Below are 27,928 nucleotides of genomic sequence, written 5' to 3' on the forward strand. Positions count from 1 at the left end.
TACTCAGAAGGCTGAGGGAGAAGGATCTCAAGTTGCCTTGGCAACTTAGCAAGACCCTGTCTCTAAATAAAAGGAAACAAACAATTCCCCCAAACAGGGGAAGCGTGGCTGGGGATTTAGCCCTGGGTTCGATCCACAATATTAAATAAATAAATAAATAAATATTGTAAGTTCTAATAAAAATGAATAAAAGGTAAATTTCATGAAATTTAGATTACAACGAGGGAAAGAAGTATCAGTAGAAGTGGCCAGCAAAGGCATTTGTAAGTATGTTAGTAGTTCATGGGGGATAACTGTTTAAAAATAATAAAAACTGAAGAGTATAAGAATTATACATAAGTAAAGTACTGGACAAAAATAACATAAAATGGAAGAGAAGTGATGAGTGCGATGACAGAATTATAAGCAGTTTGAAAAATACAACTGAACTTACAGTCCTGGTTAGTAGCTTAATAAGAACTTTGGACCCAATATAATTTTTAGATGAAACAAATATTAAATAAAAGAGCAAAAATGTAGATGCCAGTTGCCATAATATTTAGAGTTTATATGTATTTTTTTCTGCTTCTTGACATCAAAAAGTCAAATTTCTCTCCAAGATTACTGAGAAGAACCAAACAGTACTCCTGATGCTTTGAAAGGTCCACTTTAATGGTACCAGTGATTGTGGCTTTTAAAGTTGACCTGATAAAGGTTGTATGTCTGTATCAAAATAACTATTGCACAAAACCAATCACGTAAAGCTTAAATTGCATTTATTTTACTATTAAATTTCACTTACCAATTTATGATCTTGAAAATAGTAACAAAGCTAAAGACATCCCTCCGTCTAAACTTTTATAAGTAATAAAGCTTAGCTTTAAGTGGTGCAGAATCCACACCCTCAAACCATTTAAGTTTCTGTGTCATTTAGGAAGAAAGAATGAACTTCAGATTTTTAAGATTCAAACATACTTTTCCTTAAAATGTTAAGGTAACAAATAGAAGAATAATTTTGGAATGTATACCTTCCAAAAAAGGATAAAATGGAGAGGGATGTGGAGGTGAGTCCAGTATACGGCAGGAAAAAAACTAAAAAGTCAGTGAAAAGTAGGTAAGTGGGAGGGAGGCATAGAATAATTTAAAATATATCAAAATGTTAGTAATTACAATAAATATCAAAGGTACACACTTAGCATTTGACAATCAGGTGTAGGTTGGTTTAAAAACTCTGGAGTTGTGCTAATTGCATATGTTAAGTAGAATGGCACAGAGAAATCACAAGTTGGAGGACGGAGAGCTACAGACCAGGTAATCCTAATGAGAGAAAGCTAACAGAGATACCCTAACCTAAAATAGACATTAGAACTTTATTTAAATTATAGTGAGCCAATAGACACAGGCCATAGCTCTCTTTTCAACAGGGGTTGAAGCAGTAAGAACGTTCCTGAGAGAGGAAAACAACCATTATCAGCATTTCCTATTACTTAGTTTGTGCTTCATTCATAACAGTGCTCAGTGATGATGAATTTTTCATGATATTTTTGGTAACTCATCTATTATTTCTCAATGCCCTGTGCATTGCTTGAATATTTAAAAAGTTCTTTATTTTTTATTTTTATTTTTTTTAAAGTTCTACTTTAAAAAGATCATTTGGAAACATTTATGCATTTGTAGTCTGTTCAGAGAATGAGTTAAACAAAACGAAACAAAACAAAAAACAACTGTCACACAATATTCTTAGGAAGGCCTGGTTGAGTCTTTGTTGAATGAATGAATGAAATTCTAAGCATATGTTTCGCTAAAATCAATTAATTGATTTCATTCTACAATAATGGGAGCAGTTAAACTTTGGAAAGCTCTTCCTATATTTGAGTTTTATGACCCTGTGAAGTACGATTCTCCTGCTTAGAAAAGAGAAGGTTACAGCCACGAGGACACTGGCGAATAAAGGGAAGAACGCTGGGGGAGGTGGTCAGTATTATGTGAGAACAGGAGAGCCTGATAACAAGAGGCATGGGTTGTAAAATGATAGTAGCAATAATTACTAATATTTAAAACTCATATGTAGCTAATGCTAACACAGATCCTGATCCCCAACCCATGCTGGTCATTTCACATGAGCTAGCTGTGTGTGTTGCTAATTTTATGCTTTAGATCTAGAATGTCCCCTAAAAATCTCCATGTATGGAGGCGGGGCTTTTGTAAAGTGATTAGATCATGGGTGTGTATACTCATCAGTGAGCTATTAGGAGGTGGGGACTGGTTAGAAGAGGTGTGTTGCTGGGAGAGTGCCTTTGGAGGGTGTATCTCCCTCCCTGGCTCCAACCCTCCCTCTTTGCTTCCTGGATGCCATGAAGTGAGCAGATCTTCTCCACCGTATCCTCCATCCATCATGCCATTTCTTCCTTGAAACCAGCCAATCATGGATGGAATCTCCCAAAACCATGAGCCAAATTAAAGACTATTGCTGTCACTATTGTGGAGTATAACTGAACATTTCTTGACCCTCTTCTGACACGTCAATTTTTGTTTGTTTAAGATTCATTTGCTTGGGCTCTTCATAGCTTAGCTTGAATTCATTTCTCAGAGAACTGAGCCAAATGTGCTTATCAAACAGTGAGTGAAATACTGGAAATAACTAAACTGGCTTTGTTGTTCTGAGATAGAGTCCCCTTCTTTCAAGGCTGACCTTGAACTTGCAATCTTCCTGCCTTAGCTTTCCAGGAAGTTGGGATTACAGGTATGTGCAACCACATCTAGCAAAGTTTTCCAAAATTCTTTTCTCACTTTTTTGGTACCAGGGATTGAATTCGGGACCTTCTTTTCTCATTTTTAAGATAAGGATAATAATATCTATATCTGCAAGGATGTAGATTTTAGTATTCTATGTGAATGCCAACCCTTGAGGAATTCAACTGAAAACCAAGAGGCTTTAGAGCCCCTAATGGACTGAGAAGTCTCTGAGGGCAGAGATTGAGAGCCACTTTCTGCATATCTAATATTGCCTGTATTGGTCATCCAGGGAAGACTTTTTATTTGGTAGTAAGATGATGGAGGAGCATCGCAGGTACATAAGAACTGTTTAATAGAGGGGTGGGGCTGTCTCTATTCTGTATTCTTAGGGTCCAGACTAATTGGGTATAAACTATCTCCTTGGTAAATGTCTTTTGACTAAAAGAAGAAGTAAAAGGCCAAGACATTTGACCTGTCCATTCTGGGCTTCTAGAAGGAAACTTGCTTTCTTCGACACTAGAGGAGGACAGTGCAAAAGACCCCAGTACAAAAATCTACACATAGCCCTAGGATGTTGGCCATTCCCTTCACCAACTCTTCCGTTCTCTTCTTCAGTTGCTCTTTACTTTGCATTTCTGCATGCTTTTCATCTTTCAAGTTAAGACTGGATTCCTCTTTATCTGCTTCCCTCTGCTTGCAGTGTATTTTCAGTCCCATCCCACCACAACAACCACCACTGAAGTGATGCTCTTTCTGGGCTTGTTCAGCCCCTGGACTTTCTGCCTGGGTCCTCAGTTTTTCATGTTCATGACCCAGATCTGAGTTTTAGCACTGCTCCTAGGAATGGAGCCCCTTCGGTTAATCACAGTTCTCTTCGTTCATTTTTAGGAGTTGTCTCTGAGGAAGCTCCCATTCACAGTCTGCATGAGGGGAAACAGATTTATCACCTAGGGCTTCGGTTGGAAAATCATAACACTCAGATGCCATGTGGCAGATGTGCAATGAGGAGACTTGGAAATCCACTGAGGTCAGCTTGGCATGGAGGAGCACAGGGACTGCAGGAAATAAGGAGGGATATTAAGATGCAAGGCATGGCTGCTCATGCCTGTAATACCAGCACTCAGGGAAACTTAGTGACTTAGTGAAACCCTATCTCAAAAAACAAAAATTTAAAAAGAACTGGGTATATAGCTCAGAGTGAAGGCCCTGGGTTCAATCCTCAGTTCCAAAAAATAAAAAATCAAATCAAATATACCCCTTGTCTACTATGTGTCAAGCAAGTCTCTGTGTGTGTGCGCAAGTACATGCGTACCTTACACTTATTAATGTAATGTGCATGCTATTAATGTATGAGCTATTATTTGAATTTTGTGGATGAAGGACTATGAAGTGCAAAGAATTAACTTGTTCTAGGTGATCATATGGTAGGGAGAAAGGCAGAATGGGGACTAAGATCAGTAGAGGTCATCACCCTCCCTGCTATACTCCACAGTGTCTGCTTCCTTCAGGCCTAAATTCTCCTTTCTGGCTCAAAAGTCAGACTGCAGGGCAAGACCTGAATATAGAATATACAGAATAGAGAGCAAAATATAGAGTAGAAGGTGTCGTTTGGGCAAAATAATGCTAATATATCAAACCCACCACTAATAGTTATATGACATTATTTACATGCTGCCTTAGTGTGTTAGCCAGCTTTGCATCAGTATAACAAAACATCTGAGAAAATTAACTTAAAAGGATGAAAGATTTGTTTTGGCTGATGATTTTGGAAGTTTCAGGCCAGTTTTGTTTGGCCCCATAGCTGTGGGCCTGAGGCAAAGCTGGTCATCCTAGGGGTGGAGCGTAAGTGGTCAGACCGAAGCCGCTCGATTCATGGCAGCCTGGAAACAGAGAGATGTATCTTTTCAGGACTTGCCACAGTCATCTACTTCCTCCAATTAGGGTCCACCTCCTAGAGTTTCCATCACCTCCCACTAATGCCATCCAATTATGAATCTGTGAATGAATTAATGCATTGATGAAGTTAATGTCCTCATGATCCAGTCACTCCCCAAAAGCCCCCCTCTGCCTAGGGGACCAGACCTTCAATAGATGAGCCATTAGGGGACAATTCATATCCAAACCACAACAATGAGACATCTAAGCAAACATGGTACCCTGGGCTTTATCTTTACAATCAATTGGCAAGAGAGATCAGTTGAATTTTTTTCATTTCACAGATTTTTTTCTTGAGATAAACCTATTTTGCACCCAATGGATTGGGAAACATTAAAGATTTTTCATAAACACTGTTAGAGAGGAAGGAGAGCAAAGGGGACTCATAAACTGTGAGTGACTGATTGACATGTCTACTTTGAAAAGTACATCTGAGGCAAATGAAGAGACATATTACCCTAAGTATATCCCTAGAAAATTCTATTTTAGAGAGAAAAATGATCCTCTTGTATACATGGGAAGACATCTACGGCAATGTTCATAACATAACTGGAAATGACCTCTGTGATTAGATTTAGTTATGAATTAAAATTATGTCAAATTAACCCGGTGAAATGCTATCAGCCAATGGAAATGAGCTAATTACATCTATGCATATCAGCTCAGTGACTGAGCCACACAAAAGGTAAGTCACAATGTAGGAATATCATGGCATGATGACTTACCTGTTAATTTCATAATTCTTGCAGTGGCCTTACCTCTTTCTTGGATATTGTGGTTTCTCAGCATGAAGGAAGAACTAAAAGAAATGGTAGAATTGGTAGAATGTTAGAATTTCCCATGCTGGGTACAATTCCAGTCAGGGGCAAGGTCAATGGTTATGTTATGATGTAACATTTATAAAACACTCCATATTTTACTGAATATGCTAGAAGAATTGTTGGTTTTCTAAGGCAATGAGAGGCTGGCTGCTCTTCTTTCATAATACTGGCAAATATTAGATATGGAATAAATTGATCACCCTAAGTTCTTCTTATATCATGTGAGCAAACACATTTCATAATTCTTTACCTTTTAAAGACGAGAGTTTAGAGTTGGTTTGTAGTTATAGTCATAGAAATTCATATTTGGTTGGGCTTACATTGTATTGAATTTGTTTAGTGATTGAGAGTCAGCTATAGCTAGAAAGAAGAGTATAGAAATTTCGTTACTTCTTGAAATGCGAGCTGAGTGAGAAAGCTGTATGGAGTACTCCAAAGAATTCCATAAAGAAAAAGAGGATTATAAAGATATAAGACAATCAACACAGCAATATGCATTTCTAAACACAAAAATAGTATTACAAAGATTGTTCTTCAATAGCTTCACTTCACACCTGGCTCCAATTTTCTGGTTCATTTTGTATTGTGGTCAACATTGTCAATATAAGCTCCAGGTGCTAACAGAGTTAAATCTAATTATGCGGGGCACATTCCATTTCAAAGACTGTGCTATTGGCAAAAGCCTCTGGGTTAATTAACTGAAACTGCACCCTTTTCTAGCACCAATGAAATCAATAGCATATATATCTGGTTTTTGTTCTCCCTGTGAAAGCCTAGGTCTTGGCTGGTAAAAATGCCAGCAGATGGTCCGACTGCCACACTCTGTTACCAACACTGTTCAGACTTCTGACATCCAAGCTCTCGACTATAAAAAACACTATCCTTTTACTAGGAGCTAGTGCAATTTGTTAAATATCTGGGGCAAAATTATGAGCAGCAGTTTCTCTGTTCTATTTTTCAGCATTTGGGGGAAGTAGCTAATGATAGGAATAGTCTCAAGATATTTTAGATCTCTGGTACATAATTTATAAGGGCAGAAACAACAACAACAAAAATCCCCAAACTAAAACTATGATCAACATCATGATCCTTTCATTTAACCAACACATACTGAGCCTTTACTGGATGCATGGTATGTTTGGGGAATGTTAAATAAATAAAGCATGGTCCCTGCCCTAGTGGAGCGTTTTATTCAGAGCAGATGTACTCATGTCATCACTGTAACACACTCAGTGAATGCCTCAGTAAAGGTGCATGGAGCATCAGCCTGTATGACAGAGAAAGGTCACTAGCAAATGGAATCGCTCTGGTTCTCAGCAAAGGCTTCTGGGTGAGCTGCTAACAGATCAGAGCCCCAAAGAGTGATGAAGAATAGTAAGAAGAGAGAGTGCGTTCCAGGCAGATAGAGCAGCAGGTGCCATGGATCAGAGGCAAGAAAATGAGACTCATTTGGCCAGAGCCCAGGAAGTCAGAGCTTGGAGACCCTCGGTATCATTAGGCTACTGCAATGGTCAGGGCAAGAGTGATGGGGGCTGCTCTACCTTACTTGGTGGAGAAATGAGGGGAAACTGATAGACTCGTCTCATTTGGAGGTGGAACTTGGGAAGCTGGAATGGACTGGATGGGAACAGGTTTCATAGACTGAAGTGGGAAAGTCTGCAGGGGTATATTGTTGATTTGAGGACGAATGTAGAAACGAAGAGTTCAATTTTGAAAATGATCAGTGTGCAATGCCTGTGATCTCTCTAAGGCACTCTGCCCACTGTTGAACTGGAAATAGCAATCCGGAGCCGAGAACGGTGGTTTGGGCAGAAGATGGGGACTTGGGCACTATCGACAGAGAGCTGACATTTGACACTATGAGGGGAGTGAGAAGAGGCCCTCAGATGAACTCTGAGGAGTGCCAACATGTAGTCCGTCTGGAAAATAAGCCTTGGAAGGGGGCTTAGAGGAAGAGGCATACTAAGTGAGGAATAAAATCAGGTGACTTTATTCAATAAATTAAGCAAATAAAATGACCTCAAACAATGACTGCATGCATAAATCTGAAGAGCCCATTATCTTTTCACTATGATGACTTTTTTTCCTTGTAAAATTATATCAAGAATTAAGTTTTGACCATGGGAGGCCGAACCCAGGGCCTTTGCACTGAGCTACATCCCCAGTCCTTTTCTTTTTTTCTTTTCTTTCTGTAAGACAGGGCCTCACCAACTTGCTAAGTTTTCCAAGCTGGGTTTTAATTTGCGATCCTCCTGCCTCAGCCTCCCAGAGTGCTGGGATACCTGGCCTGTGCCACCAGGCTCAGCTAAGAAAGTGAATTCTATCGTGGAATAGTGTCAGATTGGGACTTTCATTATTGCATTAAGTCAGATTTGGACTTCATCATTATTATAAAGGAACAATCCTAATACCCACAGGCCAGAGGGTGAGAACAAACTTAGTGAAAGTGCAAAATAGGACATGGAAGCAAACGAAGGAGGAGAAGGGGTCAGGGATGTCACAGTGCTGCTCATGCATGGGATCTGGGAACAGTCATGAGAGCTGGCATGGACTGGGCTTTGGTCTGAGCTTCCTGTGTAAGATGTGAGGCTGTTCAAGTCACGTTGCTCATGAGGGGTGATGTCAGGCAGTCCTGCCCACCTGCTATTCCTCTCCACCACGACATGGTGCCCTGCCAGTAAGGATTCACTGAAAAAATAAAACACACCATCTCAGCTATGGGCAGGCACCAGAGAGCCACAGTTCATGGACAGCATTTTTAGAATCAAGTCACTATAGGCAACACAGGCTACTGCACCATGCTTGGGGTTTGGAGTTGGACTCAGCTTCAGTGTTTCTAGGCCTCATTTTTATCATCTGGGAAATGGGTACGAATTGTCTTCTGGCCTGAGTGTAGTTTTAAGCTGGCGTGTGATGGATGAAAAGTTTTCCAAACAGGGGGAGAGCGGCGAGGAGCAGGTATGGAGGAAGAGTTACAGGCAGGGGAGTGGGAGGTGTGGTGCCCTGTAGTGAGCAGAGGCTGGTATAGGCCGGGAGACACCATGAGGCTGCAGGGTGTGCTGGAAGGGAAGTAGGAGGACTGAGGGCACAGTCACTGGCCAGAGTCTGATCCTGAAGGTCTCACTGAGCTTACTTTGGAGGCCCTAGGCTCTGTTGCTGAAGCCTCTACTGATTTATAGGACCCTGGTGAATGAATCACCAGACAGAGGCTGTGCCTGGGGTTGACAGCACAGTAGCCTGATCAGACAATTATTTACTCATAGAATGGCATTTTCCATAGCTGGTCATCTATGAAGTGCTGTGGCATCAACTGAGAATAGTAAGAAACGGCCAACTTCTCCTCCAACACTGATTAGTATCCACTCCAGGAAGTTCTATCCAGTTACTATTCAATCCTTAAAATCCTGCACACTTCCCTAACATTAAATTCACCACTTATAAATAGCAAGAAGAGCAATATTATAGGGTTCAGTAACTGCTGGGATTCCCCGGTTTCAGAGCTTCAGGATGAAAGGCCAGAGATGTTCCGTGTTCTCAAGTCTTGGCAGTCCTTGTTCAGGACAGCACATGGCCTGACCCCTGAGCAGGGACCTAACAAATTCCTGGCTCCTTACCTGGTAACAGGAAGTAGAGTCCTCTGAGTGCTTTGGTTTTGTGATGGGTGAGATGATTCAGGCTTTATCTGGTGATGAGAAACTGAAGGCATGACACAATTTGATCAGGTTGCATATTAAAAATGATTGAGGGTGATTAGAAGCCCAATTAGCATTATAATTCCATCTCACTAATCTCTGATTATTATTAAGATGGTGTTGATGGTCAGTGGAAACCACAGCTCGTATATTCTATAACTCTCCAGCTTCTGGAGATGTCTTCTCCCTGCAGCTATAAAAATTGCATCAAATGCTTACCATCTCAGAAACACAGAATACTGCATTAGAAGGTATTTTAGGGGATATTTTAGACCAGTGAGTTTAAAGGACCTCTGGCTTTATTCTCATTCATTCACATCATTCAACAAATATTTACTGAGCATCTTAACTATAGGACAGGTCCTCTGCCAGGATATGGAGTTAATAGAGGAGAAGGACATGGTACTTACATTCCAATGAAAGGAAACAGGAAATAAACATCCAAGTAGGAGAAAGTATAAGTGATATAAAGAAATCAAAGTGCACTGTGGGACGCAGTGTGGCTGTATGTGTGGGTAAAGAAGGGCTTTAGGGCAAAGATCTCTCAACCAAGATCTTGCCGAGGAGAGTTAACCTCAGCGGTTGCCGTGGGAGATGGGGGACACCCACAGCCACCTGGCACCGCGTTCTCAAGCCCTTCCTGTGACAGGACAGGTCAGCTTGATGGAGACCAGAAGTTTTCAGTGGGTTACAACCAGGGATACATTTTCTCAGTGTTTTCCCCCTGATCATCCAGTTTTGAAAAGTTCTGCTAAGCATACAAGCCGTGTTGCTGCTTTTTATTTTGTTTTCATCCTAGGTGGATTCTAACCAACCTTCCAGAATTACAAGAGTGCATAATAACGGTACGATATGAAACCCTATAAAACACTCTCAGAGTGGTGATGGTGAGTAACAAAGCTAAGGAAGCATACAGACACCGACTGAGGTGGCCTGATTTGGGTTGTTACTCTGAGTTGTGTCCAAGGTTGATCACAAACTGGACACCTTTGATTGAAGAACTGAGATTAGTGGAAATATATTGGAGTCAGTGACTGGGCTATTAATCACGCATTCCATAAAACCATCTTGTGTCTTCAGCAGCCACTCAGAGTGTCCCCTGTCCTGAGCTGAACAACGTCACATTGCTGCCCTGCTAACCACTGAAGCCTGATGCAGCAGCCCCTGAACATTTTAGTTAGTGTGTTGAGAAAGGGCATGGTTTGCATCGTTTCAAAATTATTTAAAATTGCCTAAGAACCTCCAGTCCTCCATCAGGAGTCCACAAACCCAGGCAGTACCCTCTTCAATTTAACTTTCTCCATACATAGAGAAGAGCAGCCTTGAGCCCCAAAGAGGAAATGCAATTTGACTAAAATCACAGTGAGTACCAGGTCTCTGAATCCCTGACCCAGTGTTGTTCTGTGGATCTCTTCTGCTTATTTGTAACTCTCTGGGCCATGGGCAGGTCCTTTTACTCTGGGTACATTTCATCCTTTTAAAGGAATGGAATCAGCATTGCAAAGGTAGCATAAAGGCATCCCCTGCATCCTGCTGCATGGTGAGTGTTGGATTTTATGCTTGTATGGCAGAGGCACCAACAGTGTGCACATCTGTGTGTCACTGAAGGTGTGTGTGTAACAAGATGGATGATGTCAGAGGACCACAGACATCAATATTTTCTTGAGAGTAGTGGGGCAGCAGTTTCTTTCCTAAGTGGCAAGGGGTGACTGTGAGACTCCTTTGGGTTAGCAGCCTGTGTCTAAGGAAAGAACAGTGACTCACTCACCTCTGATCTAAATCAACCTGTTTAAAGTGGAGGACTTTTGGATACACTAGGAGGCCCTGCATCCCTCTGGACCACATCATTGTGTGTACACACACACACACACACACACACAATCAGACTTCAGAACAATCCTTTTAGATAACGACTATTCCTATAGATCTAGAAACAGAGCTTATGCTAATGGCACTGGAGTAAGAAAACCTTTGTAAACAACTTACCTTTTTCTTCTCCAAGGGCCTGTATTGAATAATAAAAAAATTAATGGTGTATGACTTCTAGTGGTAGAGGATTTAATAGAATACTATGAGTATTTTTAGAACATTTGGTTAGTAGAATTTGGGAAAAATTGTTAGTATCAACTTTTTAAAAATCTACCTGGCTTTCCCAAAAACTAAACAAAATCAAACTTTGTGTGATGCAACAGACAAATTTATAGTCAACCAATGGCACTGTAACTTGGCTTAACTTTTTTGGAAAGCACTTTAGCCATAGTTATCAGGATCCTTTAGAGATATTCTTATTCTCATTCCAGTAATTGCTTTGATGAGACTCTTTTCTAAGAACCAAACTGAAATCTGCAGCAGTTTCTATGTAGAGGATGTTCAACACATCATTATTTGTAGTGTCATATCATTAGAAGCAGTTTACATGCCCAGATAAATAAGAATTGTTTCCATGCTGAATTTGCTTATTGGTATATTCTGAAGGCATTACAGGTGCTCATGTAAAGAACAGAATAAGAATATACTGTATGCCTCAATGTTACATAAAAACTTCAGAATAAAAACTGGACCCAGGATGTATTTACATGTTGGTATGTTTTAAACATATATATGTGTGTGTGTGTATTTGTGTATGTATGAATGTAGAAAAATAGGTTTAAAGAAACACGATAAAAATTAATAGAAGTTCTGATCTAAGTGATGAGGCTATGATTAATTTTTCTTTATACTTGTTCTGAAATGTTATTTAAGGACACAAGCAGAAAATATTTACATTATTTTTAAATATCCATTTAGTTCCCCAAACAGTTCCTTTCTCTTCCCTTTCTTAAAAGAGGTAAATTACAGATTGTCCTTTGTTATGAAAATCTGCATGTTTCTTGAGTGGTTTTCATCTTTGACCACATTCTACTCTTGAAAAAGTGAAATGCTTTACAGTAGGGACAATATTTGGTGAGGGATTTCTTTCATCACAAGCAATCTTATAAATTCCCTTTCAGACTTCAGCTGGAAAAGTAGGTACCATTTAGATAAGAACTTGTGAACCCGAGGGATGTAAAAGGTCACTGGATTGTCAAATGAGGTTTATAAATGTTCTGGAATAAAAATGTTTTTCCTTTATAAATACTTGCATACTTTTTTTATGGGGTAAGGAAGGTTTATCACATCTTTCATCAAAATTTCAAAAGGATTTAAAGTCCGAGAAGCAGTAAAAGCCACTGGTTTACAGATGTGCTCCAAAGAGGTGACGCCCTTTGCCCACGTTCCCAGTTATCTTACAGCCAAGCTGACCCTGAGTCCAGCTCTCTCAACTCACAAATGCGTTTTAGTTAAGAAATCTTTAGCAGGAATCTTCTCAGAGCAGCAGCTTATGTCTTGTCTGAAGCTAGCCAACAGCAGGCCTTTTTGTTTCAGTGACCTTGGCATCCCCTAGGGTTCAGGCAAGAGGACATCCATGTCATTATGGATGGCAAGAAGGAGTAAATCGATAGGCCAAGTAGAAAGTGTAATGGATCCATTCAAACAAGTAGTTTGGAAGTCTCCCCACTGAGTCTTCCCCAGGACTTTGAATCTGCCTGCTCCAAGGGCTCCATCAGACAGGGCAGTTCTTGGACTTGTTAAAGGCAAGGGGAAGCAGAACCCTAAATCCTGTCTGTGGAGAAGCCCTGCTCTGGAAGAGTAGTTGTTTTATTTCATTGAGACCCAGCCAACTTTTTGGTTGAGGTCTCTGAATTTAAAATCAATGCAATGAAAAAGTAGCATGAAATCTCTCTAGTTTTTCTACTTTAACTTTTCTTGCTATTAGAAAATAAGTACCTTCAAGTGAGATGCTAATGTCTCCTTTATCCTCTCCCTCTATCCCTCCATTCTTCCTCCTTCTCTCTTTCTTCTCCTTCTTCTTCCCTTCCTTCCCTTACTTATTTTCTTCCTTCCTTTTTTTTTTTGTCTTTCTTTCTCCTTATTTAGCTCAGATTGCCTTGGCAGCAGTTTTTAGGGAAGAGAGGCACAGCTGTGGGGAGCAGCCCGGGACTGTGGGATTTCAGGGACCGGCCCTATCTTCTGCCAGCTGCAGGAACTCTGGGAGTTCGTCTCCTCTCTCAGGCTTCCTATTTTCTCTTAGGGCTTTGTGTGGATGAAAAGAGACTGAGGCTCTACTTCTTTTGCAAACTATGAAGTGCCAGTTGAATTTGAATTGAGGCAGGTCGTATTCTCTTGGGATGGATTCTACTCTCCAAGGTAATTAAGCAAGCACTTCAGGTGCTCACAAGTATGGTGTTTGCCCTTCTGCTTGGGCTTTTGGGGAAGTATCTTGGCAAAAGAGAAGAAGGAATGTGTTTGCTCCTAGACCTTTTTCTTTAGGTGATGCCAACTTCTAGCAGAAACCAACCAAAGTTACAGAGAAAGCGAGCAGTCCTGCAAGCTCCCAGCTGCTTTAAGGTGGACCTTCCCATTTCCCTCTTGCTTGTTGGTGACTGGAAGACCTATTGTTCCCTCAGGCTGATCAATGCATTATGAACTTGAAGTCATCTTGAGGGACACCCAATCTTTACCTGAGGCACATCAGTCCAACCTACAGGGAGAAAGGGGTGGAGTCCTGGGTCCAGGCGCCCGGATGTGTGGGCTCCCCCAGCAGCAGAGCATCACGCTCAGCTTGGTCCTTCCTGGTGGTGCTCAGGAACTCCAACAACTCCCAGGAGAACAGGAGCCTGGAGAAGTGCTGTCCTCTCATCTGGGAGTGACATGTTGTCCTTCTTGACATGATTAATCATTTTGTGGATTATAGGGATGGAATGAATGTCTTGTTTGAGTGACAAACTAAAAATGTGACTTTTGGCAGGGATTTAACTCAGTGGCACCATGCCTGCCTCATACGTGCAAGGTCCTGAATTCAATCCCTGCTACAAAAAAAAAATGACTTTTGATATTAGCATTCTCATAAAGCTAACAAAGAAGAAAGGAAGCAAGGGAGAAAAGAAGAAGGAAGGAAGGAAGGAAAGAAGGAAATAAATCAGCCTCTATGGTTTAGATATGAGTATAGGTCAAATAAGAAAATAAGAACTGAATGACTTAGGAGCCCAATGGGGTGAGGTGAGGCCCAGTATGTGGATGGACAGAAACTCTCCATTAGTCATGGGACTTACCCTCTCCTTAAGAAACTTCGTCTTTGTGAATTAAGGACATAACACCCCTAGAAATTTCCAGGAGAGCTGCACCTCACCTGATTTTCATGCCACTTGTTTACTCTCTATTGGTCATTGGTGCATTTATTAAGATTTTTTTTGATGTAATCACAACAACTTTGCAAAGAAATATATTTGTCTGTATTTTATGGCTGAGGGAACAGAAACCGAATCGGTGGGGATGCTTGCCAAAAATCACAAAAGCTAGTGGGCAGCAGAGCAAGATTCAAAGCCCAGATTCATGTGACACTGAATTTCTTCTTCCTTCTACTTTGCAGTCTTGCCTTCCCTGTGAAGAAGAAATATCAAGGTCCAATAAGGTGTCCAGCACTTCATTTCTGTGATGCTGGAGGTTGGATGCCATCTGCGGAGACTCTGTCTTCCCTGGGGAAGCAGGTGTGCTTCCCATTGTACCAATAAACAGGAAATGAGCATAGCAGAGTACTAGGGTCTTGGCTTAAAACCTGGACCTTTGTTTTACTTTAGATTTCTCACCTTTAAAATAGGGATGATAATACATTTTGCACATAGCTACTGTGAGAATTAGGTGTGATGAAGCAAGTAGAGTCTTGCTCAGTGTGATCATTCACTGCACAGAAATTCCCTTTTTGTTTCCCAGGAAAAAATTGCTACTTACTTCACTTAAGTCCTTTAAGCTTATTTGTCTGTAAGAAAAAAAGAGACATGGTGTTAAATAAAATGCAAGTTGTAATGACCAAGATAAAATCATTCTGAGCCCCTATAAACCTTTGATTACATTTTCATTGCCAAATTAACAGTCCATAGTTCAGTGGGATATTTATCACTGTTCTATAAAACTAAAGCAGGTTATTTTTTCTCATAATTTTCTAGGGAAAATCAGTTACAAGCCAGTATAAAAGGTGATAATAGTAAGGGCGTGGATATACTTGTTTCCTCCTGATATTTGGTTTTCAGTGTCAGGTCTCATTAGCACAGTCACACCTATTATTGACTTGCTCTGAGAAAATGTAAAGAGTTTTAAATATGAAGCTGTCACATGCAGTGGGATTCCAGGAAGGGATGTGTAAGAGAAAGAATACTGATAAAGAAAAGAGATCTTAGAAGAGGGGAAAACATGAAACTGAATGGAAGGGAAAGATTCAGAATTCGATAATGTGAGCATTGGATAAGTCTCAGAATAAACTCCAGCTCTTTCATTCTAGCGACAAATTAGTCGGCTTCTCTAAACCTCATTTTTCTCATCTGCAAAATGACAGCAAGGATATTCATCTAGAAAATTCCTAGAGATACAAATGCAAATGGCAGCTATGCAGTGGACACCATTGTTAGAACATGGCCAAGGGTGAGGAGGAAGCAATGAGGTTAAGACTCCATAGCTGAAGACTAATCTCAGCTGATGGCTGTGGACACAGAGTTTTCAGAATCTGTATCAGCAAGATGGCCCTGGGAACGTTCAGCGCTCAGTCATTATGTCCTGGTTTCAGAATTCCAAGCAATAGGTGACTGTCTTGAGGTTCCATGGTTTCTAAAGTTTCAACTCAGCCTCTGGGGAGGAGGGAGAGAGAGAGAGAGAGAGAGAGAGAGAGAGAGAGAGAGAGAGAGAATGAATGAATCTCTGCACCCTCCCTTCCCTTTTAGTTGGGGAAGTGAGAAGATGAAGAGAGAGGAAATGAAGTAGAGCAAACACCCATAATGTCAGTTGTTTTAAGGTCAAATCTCAGGGTTGTTAACATGTAAGACACTGGCATACTGGGTTTACTGATGGATTGGCTGCGTGACTTCAAATTAAAATGTAGAGTTTAGGGTTGCAATTTTAAGTTATAATAGTGAAGACATATTCACTTTTATTTGTAAAGTCTTTGAACTGTGTAAGAGAACTTGAATTTTCCTATATTTATACATTTACTTTATTAGTTTGACAGTAATTGTTAAAGAAAGTTTTGCTTGCTAGGACTTAGACTTGCTTGGTCAGCATTAGGAGTATGTAAAAATCAAATCCTTTCAATTTATAAAGGCATTTCAAGTACTTAGGATGATTTAGCTGAGTTTGTAAGAAGATCTAAGTGAATTGGATTTAAATCCTTGCTTTGTCATCTATGGGCTTTGTTGTTCTCAGTAAGTGAAATGCTCTTTGAAGCTGAGTTTTCCCACCTATAAAATGGACAAATCCAAAGGCTAATAAAGAGAGTCATTGAATGTGTTACTGAAAAACACACGTGAAAGCCATTTGGGGTGAAATAATATTTCTTGTAGGCAGAATACCTCCGTGTGCAACTCCCTCTAGATTACACTTTTTTTTTTTTGTACCAGGGATCGAACTCGGGTACTTGCGCTTGCGCAGCAGGCAGCGAAACCACTGAGCCAAATCCCCGGCCCAAGATTACACTTTTTATTCTGAGATAACTCCAGATTCCCCTGCAGTTGCAAGAACTAATACAGAGATCTTCTAAACCTTCTACTCACTTTCTCCCAATCTCAGAATCCTACAAACTGTAATTATAATTGAGTTCACACCTTGAAATCTGTATTCCCATCCACAAAGGTGAATTTGTACATCTCCATAATCTGTACTTTCTCTTTTTGAAGGGACCGTATTTTTTCATACCTATAGAGGTTTCTTTGTGCTTCTCAAACCATCAGAGTATAGATTTTTGCAGCTGAGATTGCTTGAGCGGGTTGGGTGTCAGCACTGCTGATTCCACAGGGAAGCCCAGAGGTAGGCGAAGGGGTTTCGGGTGCCTTTAATATGAGGTGCTTTATTTCAGTTATATTTCAGCTGAACCCCAGCCCTTGGGGCATTGAGTTTATTGAAGTGTAAAGAACTACCATGGCACAGTGAATTCTATTTCTGTTTTCCTCAGTACAGTGGGGATAGTAATATTGGTTTCTTCAGAGTACTGTGGGACTAAACATGTCAATATAGACAGCAGACTTCATGCCGGGCCTGATGTGTAGTCAGAACTCAGAAAATGTTCATTACTCTTATTGTTCAGGATGATTGTATTTGGCCATGGTATTAAAATAGCTGTGATGTTATTCCTTTTAAAATTCTCTTTTAGATTAGGTCAAGGAAAGAGTCGCATCTTGGTAACCAATATCTCCTAAAAACCAATCTAGTATTTGCATATTTTCCCCTTTAACAGTGAGAAATGTCCCCAGATTAAAAGTTATCATTTGATACTTCCAGTGTTGCAGTTATTTATAAGTAAATTTACTTACATGATAAACAAGTGACTTAGGCAAAATAAATATTAAGTACATGGATATTGTAGCAATCACAGCAGTGCGTAGATTGTAGAGACCACACAACTAGTGTTCTCCAAGCTTTCAAGTTCTCTGCTAGTTCTGAGTTGTCAATGAGTCACCTAAAATTTTCTTTAACTGACCTCCTTTGATTCCGCAATTATTTTGTGAAGTCAATACTTAGCTTCAAAGAAAGAGAACTGCTGGCCAGTAGGGACAAATGGGTCTGGAAGACAAGGGGTGGAGCCACAGTCACCATCCAGGGTGAGCAGGCAATTGTCAAGGGCCGCAGCTGTTGCCACTGAAGCCCTTGGTTGCCAGATGTAACTCACATCTTCTGCCTCAGGGTGTGACTCACACACTGTGCTTTACAAAGCAGCTGCTATCAGGGTGTTTGGGGGCACTCTGTGGGGGTTGCTGCAGAAGCTCAGATTGCCCTTGTTCTATTTTCACAGCCTGCATGGCTGTTTACATGTGACCCCGGTCATCAGCAAACTTGTCTGACCACCCAAGTGCGTCCCACTAACCAATGCATTTGAAAGCACAGCTTTCTTCCTAAAGCCAAACTCTCCTATTCTTCTCTTGGTGGTGTTCCAGTGTCTCCTGGAGGGCTCTGTGCTTTTACTCCTGTCACTCACATGCCAGCCTTGTGACTGACTGTCACCTAATGTCTCTGAACATTACTGACCTTAGAGGCCCAAAGGTAGGCAGTGATATTTACTGAGAGCTACAGGCCATCCCCTGGGCCGGGCACTTTGCTTGGAAAATCTATATTTCACAGAGCCTTGCGGGGAGCATGTGAGAGGAAATGCAGTGACTCTTTGGAGGGGTTTGCAGTGAAAAGATGCAGCCTAATTCCCATCATACCCTAAAACGATTAAAAATTGTAAACTAGAACTACAAGGACACTGAGATATAAAACCCCAATTTCTAAAGAGACCAACATCACTAAGCTGGCCACTCAGTGGACTCATGGGATCTAGCAGCAGAGGGACTCCCAGGGGATCAAGGGAGCATTATGGTAGGGATTGGATACGTGGGCACAGATGGATAAGGGTGTGGGAAGTGTTTGTGACATGTATTCCTAGAACCTGGTTCCTCTGGGCTCCTAGCCCTGGCTCCACATGATCTTCACCTGGGGGAGCCGTAGAAATGCTCAAATCTCACCTGAGTGCTATTCCAATAGAGGCTGAGGATAGTACGTTTGTAAAGCTTTCTGGTCATTTTAAAGTGGGGACGAGAAACACTGCACTAGAAGGTCTAGCTGCTGTTTATACAGAGCAGGGTTCCAGGTTCCTCATTCTACTGTGTACAGATGGGAAATGCCAGGTAGCTGTCTCTCCTCCTTCCTACTCAATCATAGGTGTCATCCTAGGCCCTTCACAGAGATCATATACCTCCTCATCACAAGTTCATCACACAGGGATGTGGTTTTCTTTTCATAAATAAAAACAGCAGGATTCAGAGTTGTTAAGGAGCTTTCTGAAATTATACAGCTGGAATTGACTCTAGTGATTTCAGCCCTGTTCTGCTGGGCCCCAGGATCCTGTCCTTTTCAGTGTGAAGAAACAGAAAGCTTTTTCTCACCAAACAACCTCCTCACCTATGGTATCTTTTTAGTCCTATTTTCTATCTCCTTACTTCTCTGCAGGTTGACCAGTTCTTAATGTATTAAGCTATTTGATCTAAAGTTTTCTGGAGAGGACACTGTATTTTCAGTCTTGATGGAACCATTTCCTAATGTCACTTCCTCTCAGTCTCTCCCTCTTTCAAAGTGGAAATCATGGCAGAGCAACTCTGAAGCCTCCTCCTATGGTTAGGTGCCTTTGGAAGCTGCAGAAGGAAACACAGATTTATCAGACACCGACAATTGGGTACATCAGGCACCATGCCATGCAATGCAGACACCATGTGAGTTCTTTTGGGGTGTAAGAATCAAATCAGAATTTGGGTGCATTGTGTGGGGTTGAGAAACGCTCAAACAGAAAAGACCTCAAGGTCAAAAATGTGCAAGAAATATTAATTACAAGTCAGTGCTGCTAAGCATTTTAGGGGAATCATCTCATTTAATTTTCACAGTTGCCAATGAGGCAGGTAGGTGGTAAGTGTTGATATCATCCTTCCTTTAACAATGAGAAAACTTTGTCTTCAGAAAACATCGGTATGGGATTTTGCAGGACTTACTGAGGCAGAATTTCTTCCCTTCCATGCAGAAAGCTTTCAAATCTGTTACCCTTGGCTCTGGGGGTACCCATGCTACTCACAGATGACAGTACCAGCCCTTTCCCAGGATGTCACAACCCAAATTCTCTCCAGACATTGGTAACTGTCCCCTAGGGCAGGAGGGGGAGCTCACCACTGTCCCCAGTGAATTAGGGCATAAATTTCCATCAGGACAGTTTGAACCCAGCCTTGAGGATCCATCCTCTTTCCTGGGGGCTGCAGAAGAGGACATCCGACAGGAGAGAGGACAAGGACAGTGCTGTTTGGAAGATGTGTGCTTGTTTGAGAGTGTGAAAGATGAAGAGATGAGAAGAGACACTTACCAGACAATTAGGAGGGAGAATTAGACAGCATTTAAGGCTATTTAATGCCCCCTCCCATCAGAACCAGTGATGAGTGGGTCTTCCACACAGCTCAGAATCCTGAATTTCTGTACTCCTGAGAACACATCTCAACTCAATCACTGTTACACCTCCACCTGCCAGTCCATCCTGCAGCCAGAAACAGTCACTCCTTCTGTGCAGGATTAAGAAGGAAATGCCACGTTCTGCTCTGACTTCCAAAAAAAGGCAACTTTGGTAATTTAAACTATCGTTGGGGGAAAACTACTGACTTGAGTTAGTCACATTTTGTGATTAGCATCAGCTATCAAACACCCTATACACTGTTCATGGGAATTCAAATTCCCATGGAATCCCTCAGTGCCAGTAGGCTGGTTTTGCAATATTTATTTGTCAAAAAGGCAATAATGTTTTTGACAGAGGAGTTCTCAGGCAGAGCTGTATTTCTCCAGCCCAAGCGGTGGTGGTCCAGGATTGGTCTGAGAATGGTTGGAACATCTTTCTGGCTTTTACATACAATATCCTGATTCCTCCTGGCATGGAACAGTTTCTTCAGTAACTCAGGCCTCAAAGGAGCAATTCTTTCAATAGCACATTTTATTCCAAAACTGTATTTTCTGGGAAGTATCAAACTACAGGTTTCTAAGACTGTTTTCCCTCCAGGAGTAACTGGCCCTCCTTGGCCCAGGGGGAGCTTCCCCTATCCTCCTGGGGAAGCCTCTTCAGGGAGGTGATTTCCCCCCGTCTCTTCCTGGGCACTGCCCAGTAGCAAGGCCAAGTCTCTCACCTGGGCTCCCTCTGGCCTTCTGGGAAGGTGTGCTGCTGCAGGGCAGGTGTGTGGCTCTCCCAGGGCAAGGGAGGCAAGGGCTGGTACTTCTTCAGGACGGTGGGCGGAGGCCTGTGTGGAGAGTCACAGCAGGGCTTAGCAGTTGGTTGGACAGTGTGCTCCTCACCCCCTGAATGCATCCTGCCTGGCCCTCCCTGTCCCAAGTCTGGGCTGGAAACAGTTCTGCGATGCTCACTAGTTTACTGAGCAGCCTAATCTGTCTCAGGCAGCCTCAAGGGTTAGTGTGTTTCTTTTTCTAGCAAATCTAAATCGACCTCCCTGAAGCCTTGCTCTTTGGTTGGGTGCTGTTTTCCAGAGGGTGACACACTTCTCCATAGGGTCTCATATGCTTTTCAATATGGCGCCCATTTGAGTTTTAGGAGGCCTGGGAAAAAGAGAACAATAGCCTTCTGTCTATCGCAGGTCAGGAGAGTTGAATTTTTAAAGCTCCTCAAGGAAATATGGAAATGTTTGGAAGTCAAGAAAGACCAGCTCACCAGTTCATTTCCCAGCTCAGCCATTCATTCATAAAGCGTATCTAGTACTGTGGTAGACACTGAGGATGCAGAGAGGAAGAGAACACTGTGCTTGGCTCAAGATGCTTCCAATGGGAGGGAAGAGAGAGAACTGAAGAAATGAATTGCAGAAGTGGGACAGATGCCATGGCAGAGGAACACACAGGCCCCAGGAGAGCAGTGGAAGTGGCCAACACACTAAGCACCTCACTAGCTCCTTGCTGCTCTTGTCTGTGTCTACATATAATATTATTTGGTTTTACACATGTATTATATATAAATGTATGTGCTTATATGAAAATATATTTATATACTGTAAATCTCTTAAAATCATATACAGTCATTATATATAGTCAACTTATATATAGGCATTGACTCACTGATTATTGACTTGTTGATATATAGAGAGATAAGGTCAGCCCAGTCTCTTCTGAATTTGAGCATGATAAATATATACCTATCAATGATCTGGCAGATTTCCCTGCTAAAAGAAGGGAGAGAAACAGTAGGGAATTGCTGTTGGCAATGTAAACTGGCACAACCACTATGGAAATGCTCAGTAAACTAAAAACAGAAGTTTCGTTTGTCCCAGCTATCTCCATTCTTGGTATCTTCCCCCAAAGTTACGATTATCATATGACAAGGGTCCATGCACACCCATGTTTATAGTAGGACAATTTCCAATGGCTAGATCTTAGAAGCAGCATATATGTCTATCAAAAGATGGATGGGAAAAGAAAATGTGGTATGTACACTCAATGGAGTACTGCTCTGCCATAAAGAAAGATAAACTTGAAGAAGTGGTAGGTAAGTGGATGTAACTTGAGAACATAATATTAAGTGAAATAATCAGACACCCAAGCTTTTTTTTGTTTTTTGTGTTTTGGTACCAGGAATCAAACTCAGGACCTTGTGCTTGCCAGGCAGGCACAGAGCAAGCTTAGATATCACATGGTTTCTATTATATGAGAAGTTAAAAGAAATATATATATACACAAACACAAATAAGAGCAAAATAGAAGATAGATAAATGGGAAGTAGAGAGTTCAAATAACTCCCTAAATTACCTATTCCATTGTTTCAAAATATTTTAATATCTATGGTAATTTATTACATTTGTACTACTAATTTCTCTTAGTTCATTGAAAAGAAAGTTTTGTGCTATTATCTGTTTCTTCTCTGTAAGAGAGAATTTTTTTCTCCATATCTTGTATTCTGAGTAACTACCTTGAGAAAATGATACACAGTGTATTGACTATTATCATTTTCTTATTATTTTGTTGTGAAATTTTTTCTTTTTTCATAAAAAAAGAAATGAGGTGCCTCATTTCTTTGAGCACCTGAACTCTACTCTTGAGTGCGTCCTATAGCTACCTCTAGTAAATCCTTCTCATGCCTCTTTTAAAATAGATAAATAAATACATAAATACATAAATGAATGAATAAAGCAAATGATGCCTATATTAGTTAAATGTGAGTGAATGACTAAATGAATGAATGAAGGCTTGCCATTGGTCAGTTCTTTACTTTTTCAGTGTCAAATGTTTATATTTCTTCTTTTCAAGTGCTGGCACATATCACTTAGGTAAATAGCAAAAATACCTGCATGATTTTAAATGTCTTACCTAGGAGGTGGTAAAGGGGTCTGTAAAAAAAAAAAAGAATCAGAAATTACATTTGTTGTTCTTTGAGCAGTGCCAATGCTAAATTTTTTTGGCTTACGAATGGAAATAATAAATTATGACCAAGCTCCTAGGGCATATTTTTAAAATCATATCTAAGCTTTTACCTCATCCACAATTCTATGATTTTAAAGGAAAGAATAACAAACATGTTCTAATTATTTCTCTTACCTTGTTTTCCTGTATGGGTTTGTCCCCTAAAAGATAAGAAGGAATACTATGAATTTATGGAAAACATTGTCAAGCACTATTCTTACATTTGTGTAAAAGGAAATGATTCCTACTTATGATTCTGATTAATATTTAATCAGGTTAATGATATTTTAAAGATCTATTAGGTGCCAAATATGATGCTAAACATTTTGGTTTTGTGGTCTTATTAAACATCCTTGTTTTGTGAAATTCAGGCATGAGAAAGTTAAATATTTTACCTATAGTCACCCAACTAATAAAGGGCAGAATTAAAATTTCATCACATGTAATGTGATAACTCAGGCCCTCTCCTAATCACTGGCTCCTATTTAAAATTAACATTCATATATGCCTAATCATAATATTTAATATTAAATATGGAAAAGGCATTTATCAAGAAATGAGTAAAATTACATTGAGTAGGTAATACTTATATATCCCATTATACATATATTTTATTTCATTTTATGCATATATATATAATTAATTCAAGTTCCTTAGGGTACAAAATCAACATTAAAAAAATGCAATAGCTTTTCTGTACACCAATAATGAACTAGCTAAAAAAGAAATCAGGAAAACAATGCCATTCACTATAGGATCAAAAAAAAAAAATCTAAGAATCAACCTAAGGAACTGAAAGACTTCCACAAGAAAAATTACAGAACAGCAAAGATAAAAATTAAAGAAGACATTAGATGATTGAAAGACCTCCCATGCTTATAGATAACTGGTATTAATATTGTTAAAATGGCTACCATACCAAAAGCAATCTGCAGAATCACTGTAATCCTCACCAAAATCCCAATGACATTCTTCGCAGAATTAGAAAAAAAAAATCCTAAAATTTATATGAGAACACAAAAGACTCAGAGTAATCAAAGCAACCCTGAGTCAAAAATCAAGGCTGGATGCATCACAATAGCAGGTTTCAAATTGTACTACAAAGCCATAGTAAAAGAAACTGCATGGTACTGGCACAAATACACACACATGCCTGTAGAATAGAGGACACAGAAACAAACTCATGCAACTACAACCATTTTATTCTGGACAAAGGAGCAAAAAATACACATTGGGAACGAGACTGCCTCTTTAACAAATGGTGCTGGGAAACCCAGCTATTTGTGGAAGGTTAGAACTAGATCATCATCTCTTACCCTCTACAAAAATCAATCCAAAAGGGATTTTATCCCTTATACTTAGGTCCCAAGTGCAAAACCTGAAATTTTGAAACTGATAGAAGAAAACATAGGGGAAACACTTGAAGCCATAGGCAGAAGTAAAGACTTCTCGGATAGGACTTGAACAGCACAGGAAGTAGGAGCAAGAATCAATAAAAGGGGCTACATCAAATTAAAAAGCTTCCATACAGCAAGGGAAACAACCTACAGAGCAAGGAGACAGTCTACAGAATGGGAGAAGATCTTTGCCAGCTACTGCTCGGATAGAGGATTAACATCTAGAATATATAAAGAGTTCAAAAAACACCAAAAAATCAAATAGCTCAGTCAATAAATGGGCAGGTGAATTGAATGAACGCTTCTTAAAATGAGAAGTACAACCGACCAAGAAATATGTGATAAAATGTTCAACATCTTTAGCCACGAGGGAAATGAAAATCCAAACTACCCTGAGATTCCATCTAACCCTGGTCAGAATTGCTGTCATCAAGAGCACAGAAAACAATAAATGCCAGGGATGATAGGTGTGTAGGGAAGGAAATCTTCTACACTTCTGGGGGAATGTAAATTAGCACGGGGACTATGGAAATCAGCCTAGGTTCCTTACAGAACTAAAAATAGAACTGCCCATATGGCCTAGCTATCCCACTCTTGGTATTCATGTGAAATAAGTCAAGTCAACACAGTGTAGGTGTATCTGCACACTCACATTTATTGCAGAGGAATTCATAATAATCAAGAGAAGGAATCAGCCTAGGTGTCCATCAACAGATGAACAGATAAAGAGAATGTGGCTGTTATACAATAGGGAGAATTATTCAGCTGTAAAGAAGAACCAAATTATGTCATTTCCAAGAACATTTATGGAACTGGAAGATCATCGGGTTAAGTGAAATAAGCCAGACTCAGAAAGACAAACATTGCATGTTTTCCTTAACACATGGAATTTAAAAAAGATGACATGAAAGCAGAAGGCGAATATTGTTAGAGGAAGGTATAAGGGGAAGGGAGGGAGAGAGTACGGGGAGAGTAAAAGGGAGGATCGATATGATCAAAACGTATGCATGTATGAAAATAACACATTGAAACCCAATATTTTATGAAATTAATTAGGCACTAATAAAATATATTTTAAAAAATAATTCAAGTTCCGGTCTAGAAACTTCATGGAGTATTTCTAAGCACAGAAAAATACCATTACAGTACTTTCAAGAGAAAAGGGTTTTTGAAGACTCCCAAATCCAAGTTCCTTATTTTATGGATCAGAGAGTAAGAATGAAGTAGGTAGAACAGTATCAACTAACCCTAGAAAAGGCCCAAGTGAGGTCTGGTACAGATTTTTCTGACTTCGAGGTACTTTTATTTCCAAGATTCAGTTCCATTCAAAGATAATTCTTGAGCTGCACTGAGGACAAAGAGACAAACGTGACACTATCCTTCCCCCAGGGCCCAGGGCTGTGCAGGGCATGCAGCCACGGAGATGACTGTCCCTGCCACTGAAGGGCCCACTCCTAAGTAGCGGACATGCACAGAAACCATCACAAAAAATGCCAGAATTTCAAGAACCAAAAGAGGGGTTAAAGGGGCAGATGGAGACTCACTCCAGGGCACCTGGGAGCCTGCAGGAGCCCCTTGGGAAACTGTACTTCTCAGTGGAGCTGAGGGGGAGGGCGAAGGGTCATTTTCATGGTGCTGTGGGTGAAGGCACTGGGAAATGTGTGTCTCTCGTCTTGGGAGCCTTGACTCTCCTTTCCAGACTGGCCTGGTGGGCACACTCTCAGCTGGGTTTCCTCATCTGTGACACAGTGAGTTTGGACTGAGTCAGTGCTTTTTTAAATCTATGTTTTTTTTTTCGGTACCGAGGGTCGAACTCAGGACCTTGCACTTGCAAGGCAGGCATGTTGCCACTGAGCTAAATCCCTGACCCCAAAATCTATGGTTTTAACTATGTTTCAGACATTCCCTTGGGAACCTCAAGGACCTGGGGTCTAGGGCCTGGCCTCCAGCTCCCTGCCCCACGTCCCTGCAGGCTCTGCTTCAGCCTGTTTCCCATACACCTCAGATTTCTTCTGATCAGAGGACCAGCTGGCCCTCAACAGCACAAAATTGTTGTGGCAAACAGAACAACTCATTGCTATAGCCAAGTGCTACAGCTATTGCAATTTGCAGACTGGAGAGTGCGAACATCACTCGAAGAGGTGGAGAAAAACTGTTCATTACGCCAGCAGGCTCAGAGGAGTCAGAAATGGGAGCCTCCTTATATAGGGGGCCTAAGGGTAGGTGAGCATGCTCACAGAAGCAAGGGGGCAGAGTTACAGAACATTCTTGAAAGGGGCGCAGCTAAGGGAACATTCCTGAAAGGTCAGGCAGTTCAAAGAGCTACAAAATATTTTGATACATTGGGCAGGAGGCTGCTCAGAAGAGCAAACATTTACATTTCTGGAACAAAACATTTTGTGGAAAAAGACATGGAGGCAAGGCATGGGAAAGGCAAGGACTTGTCTTGTATATAGCATTGGTCTATCAAAATGACACAACACAACACAACACACGCCGGTCCGGAGGACTTTAATGGACCATCCAGGTCTAAAATAATAAACTCATGGGATAAAATCACCACTCTCGTTATTATAATTTCAATTTTGAAAACACTTCTATTATTTTATTTTAATATATGTAGATATTAGTAAAGAAAATACTAAGAAGCACTCTTTCTACTTCTGTAAAAAAATTTCATAACAAAATAAGTAGAGAACAATAGTTAAGACACTGTGTACCATAATCTTAAAAGAAAGGCCAAAATGTGACTCAGAGTACAAGTCAGAGACCAAAAAAAAGATTCTCTGACAAAAAAGAAACAAACAGATAATAGCACAGAACTGCAAAATAGAAGACAGAGAAATAGGAAGTAGGGAGAAGTTCAAATAGTACCCCAAATTTTCTATTCTGCTGTTTGAAAAATATTTCAACATATATGCTAATCTGTGTCCCTTATGCTACTAATTTCGTAGTTCATTGGCATGAAAACACTTTCAAATGAGTAGAACCAACTTCTTAATGAATTCCAAACACCAAGTACAAACAGAAACATCAGATGTTCTTGACGTTGTAAAAACTCAAACACAACCCATGATGGACTTCAGCAGTGGCAGCGGACCTAACGCTGCATCTTTGTCAATTTAATGATGTCACAAAAACTTAGGCCACATGGCAGTTGCTTAAGGCACTAAGTTGGAGCACATAAAATTAATTTCCCCTTTTCTTTTTTCTTTTGTACCGGGGATCGAACTTCGGTCCTTGTGCTTGCGAGGCGGCAGAACCACTGAGCTAAATCCCCTGCCCTAATTTCCCATTGCGTATTGGCGTCACCTTCGGCGTTTTCTGGGGTGGCCTTGGAGCTCCTGTT

At 40.6% G+C, this 27,928-nt stretch overlaps 1 protein-coding gene across 3 annotated transcripts in view; it reads right to left on the reverse strand.

Moving 5' to 3' along the window:
- Positions 1-27,928, reverse strand: part of Clnk (cytokine dependent hematopoietic cell linker) — a 206,855-nt gene that overhangs the window by 13,584 nt on the left and 165,343 nt on the right. For all 3 annotated transcript variants that reach the window (XM_087187366.1, XM_021260284.2, XM_087187367.1), the window contains 7 exons: positions 23,318-23,343; positions 23,090-23,109; positions 20,911-21,021; positions 14,972-14,999; positions 11,150-11,168; positions 9,086-9,167; positions 5,409-5,449 (listed from right to left, as the gene is read on the reverse strand). In XM_087187366.1, coding sequence (XP_087043492.1) covers positions 5,409-5,449; positions 9,086-9,167; positions 11,150-11,168; positions 14,972-14,999; positions 20,911-21,021; positions 23,090-23,109; positions 23,318-23,343 — 327 coding nt within the window. The remainder of the gene's footprint in view (positions 1-5,408; positions 5,450-9,085; positions 9,168-11,149; positions 11,169-14,971; positions 15,000-20,910; positions 21,022-23,089; positions 23,110-23,317; positions 23,344-27,928) is intronic.

Source organism: Heterocephalus glaber, unplaced genomic scaffold (assembly GCF_053883595.1).
Source record: "Heterocephalus glaber isolate CG9 unplaced genomic scaffold, H.glaber_assembly_v1.0 deba00001509, whole genome shotgun sequence".
Classification (NCBI taxonomy): domain Eukaryota; kingdom Metazoa; phylum Chordata; class Mammalia; order Rodentia; family Bathyergidae; genus Heterocephalus; species Heterocephalus glaber.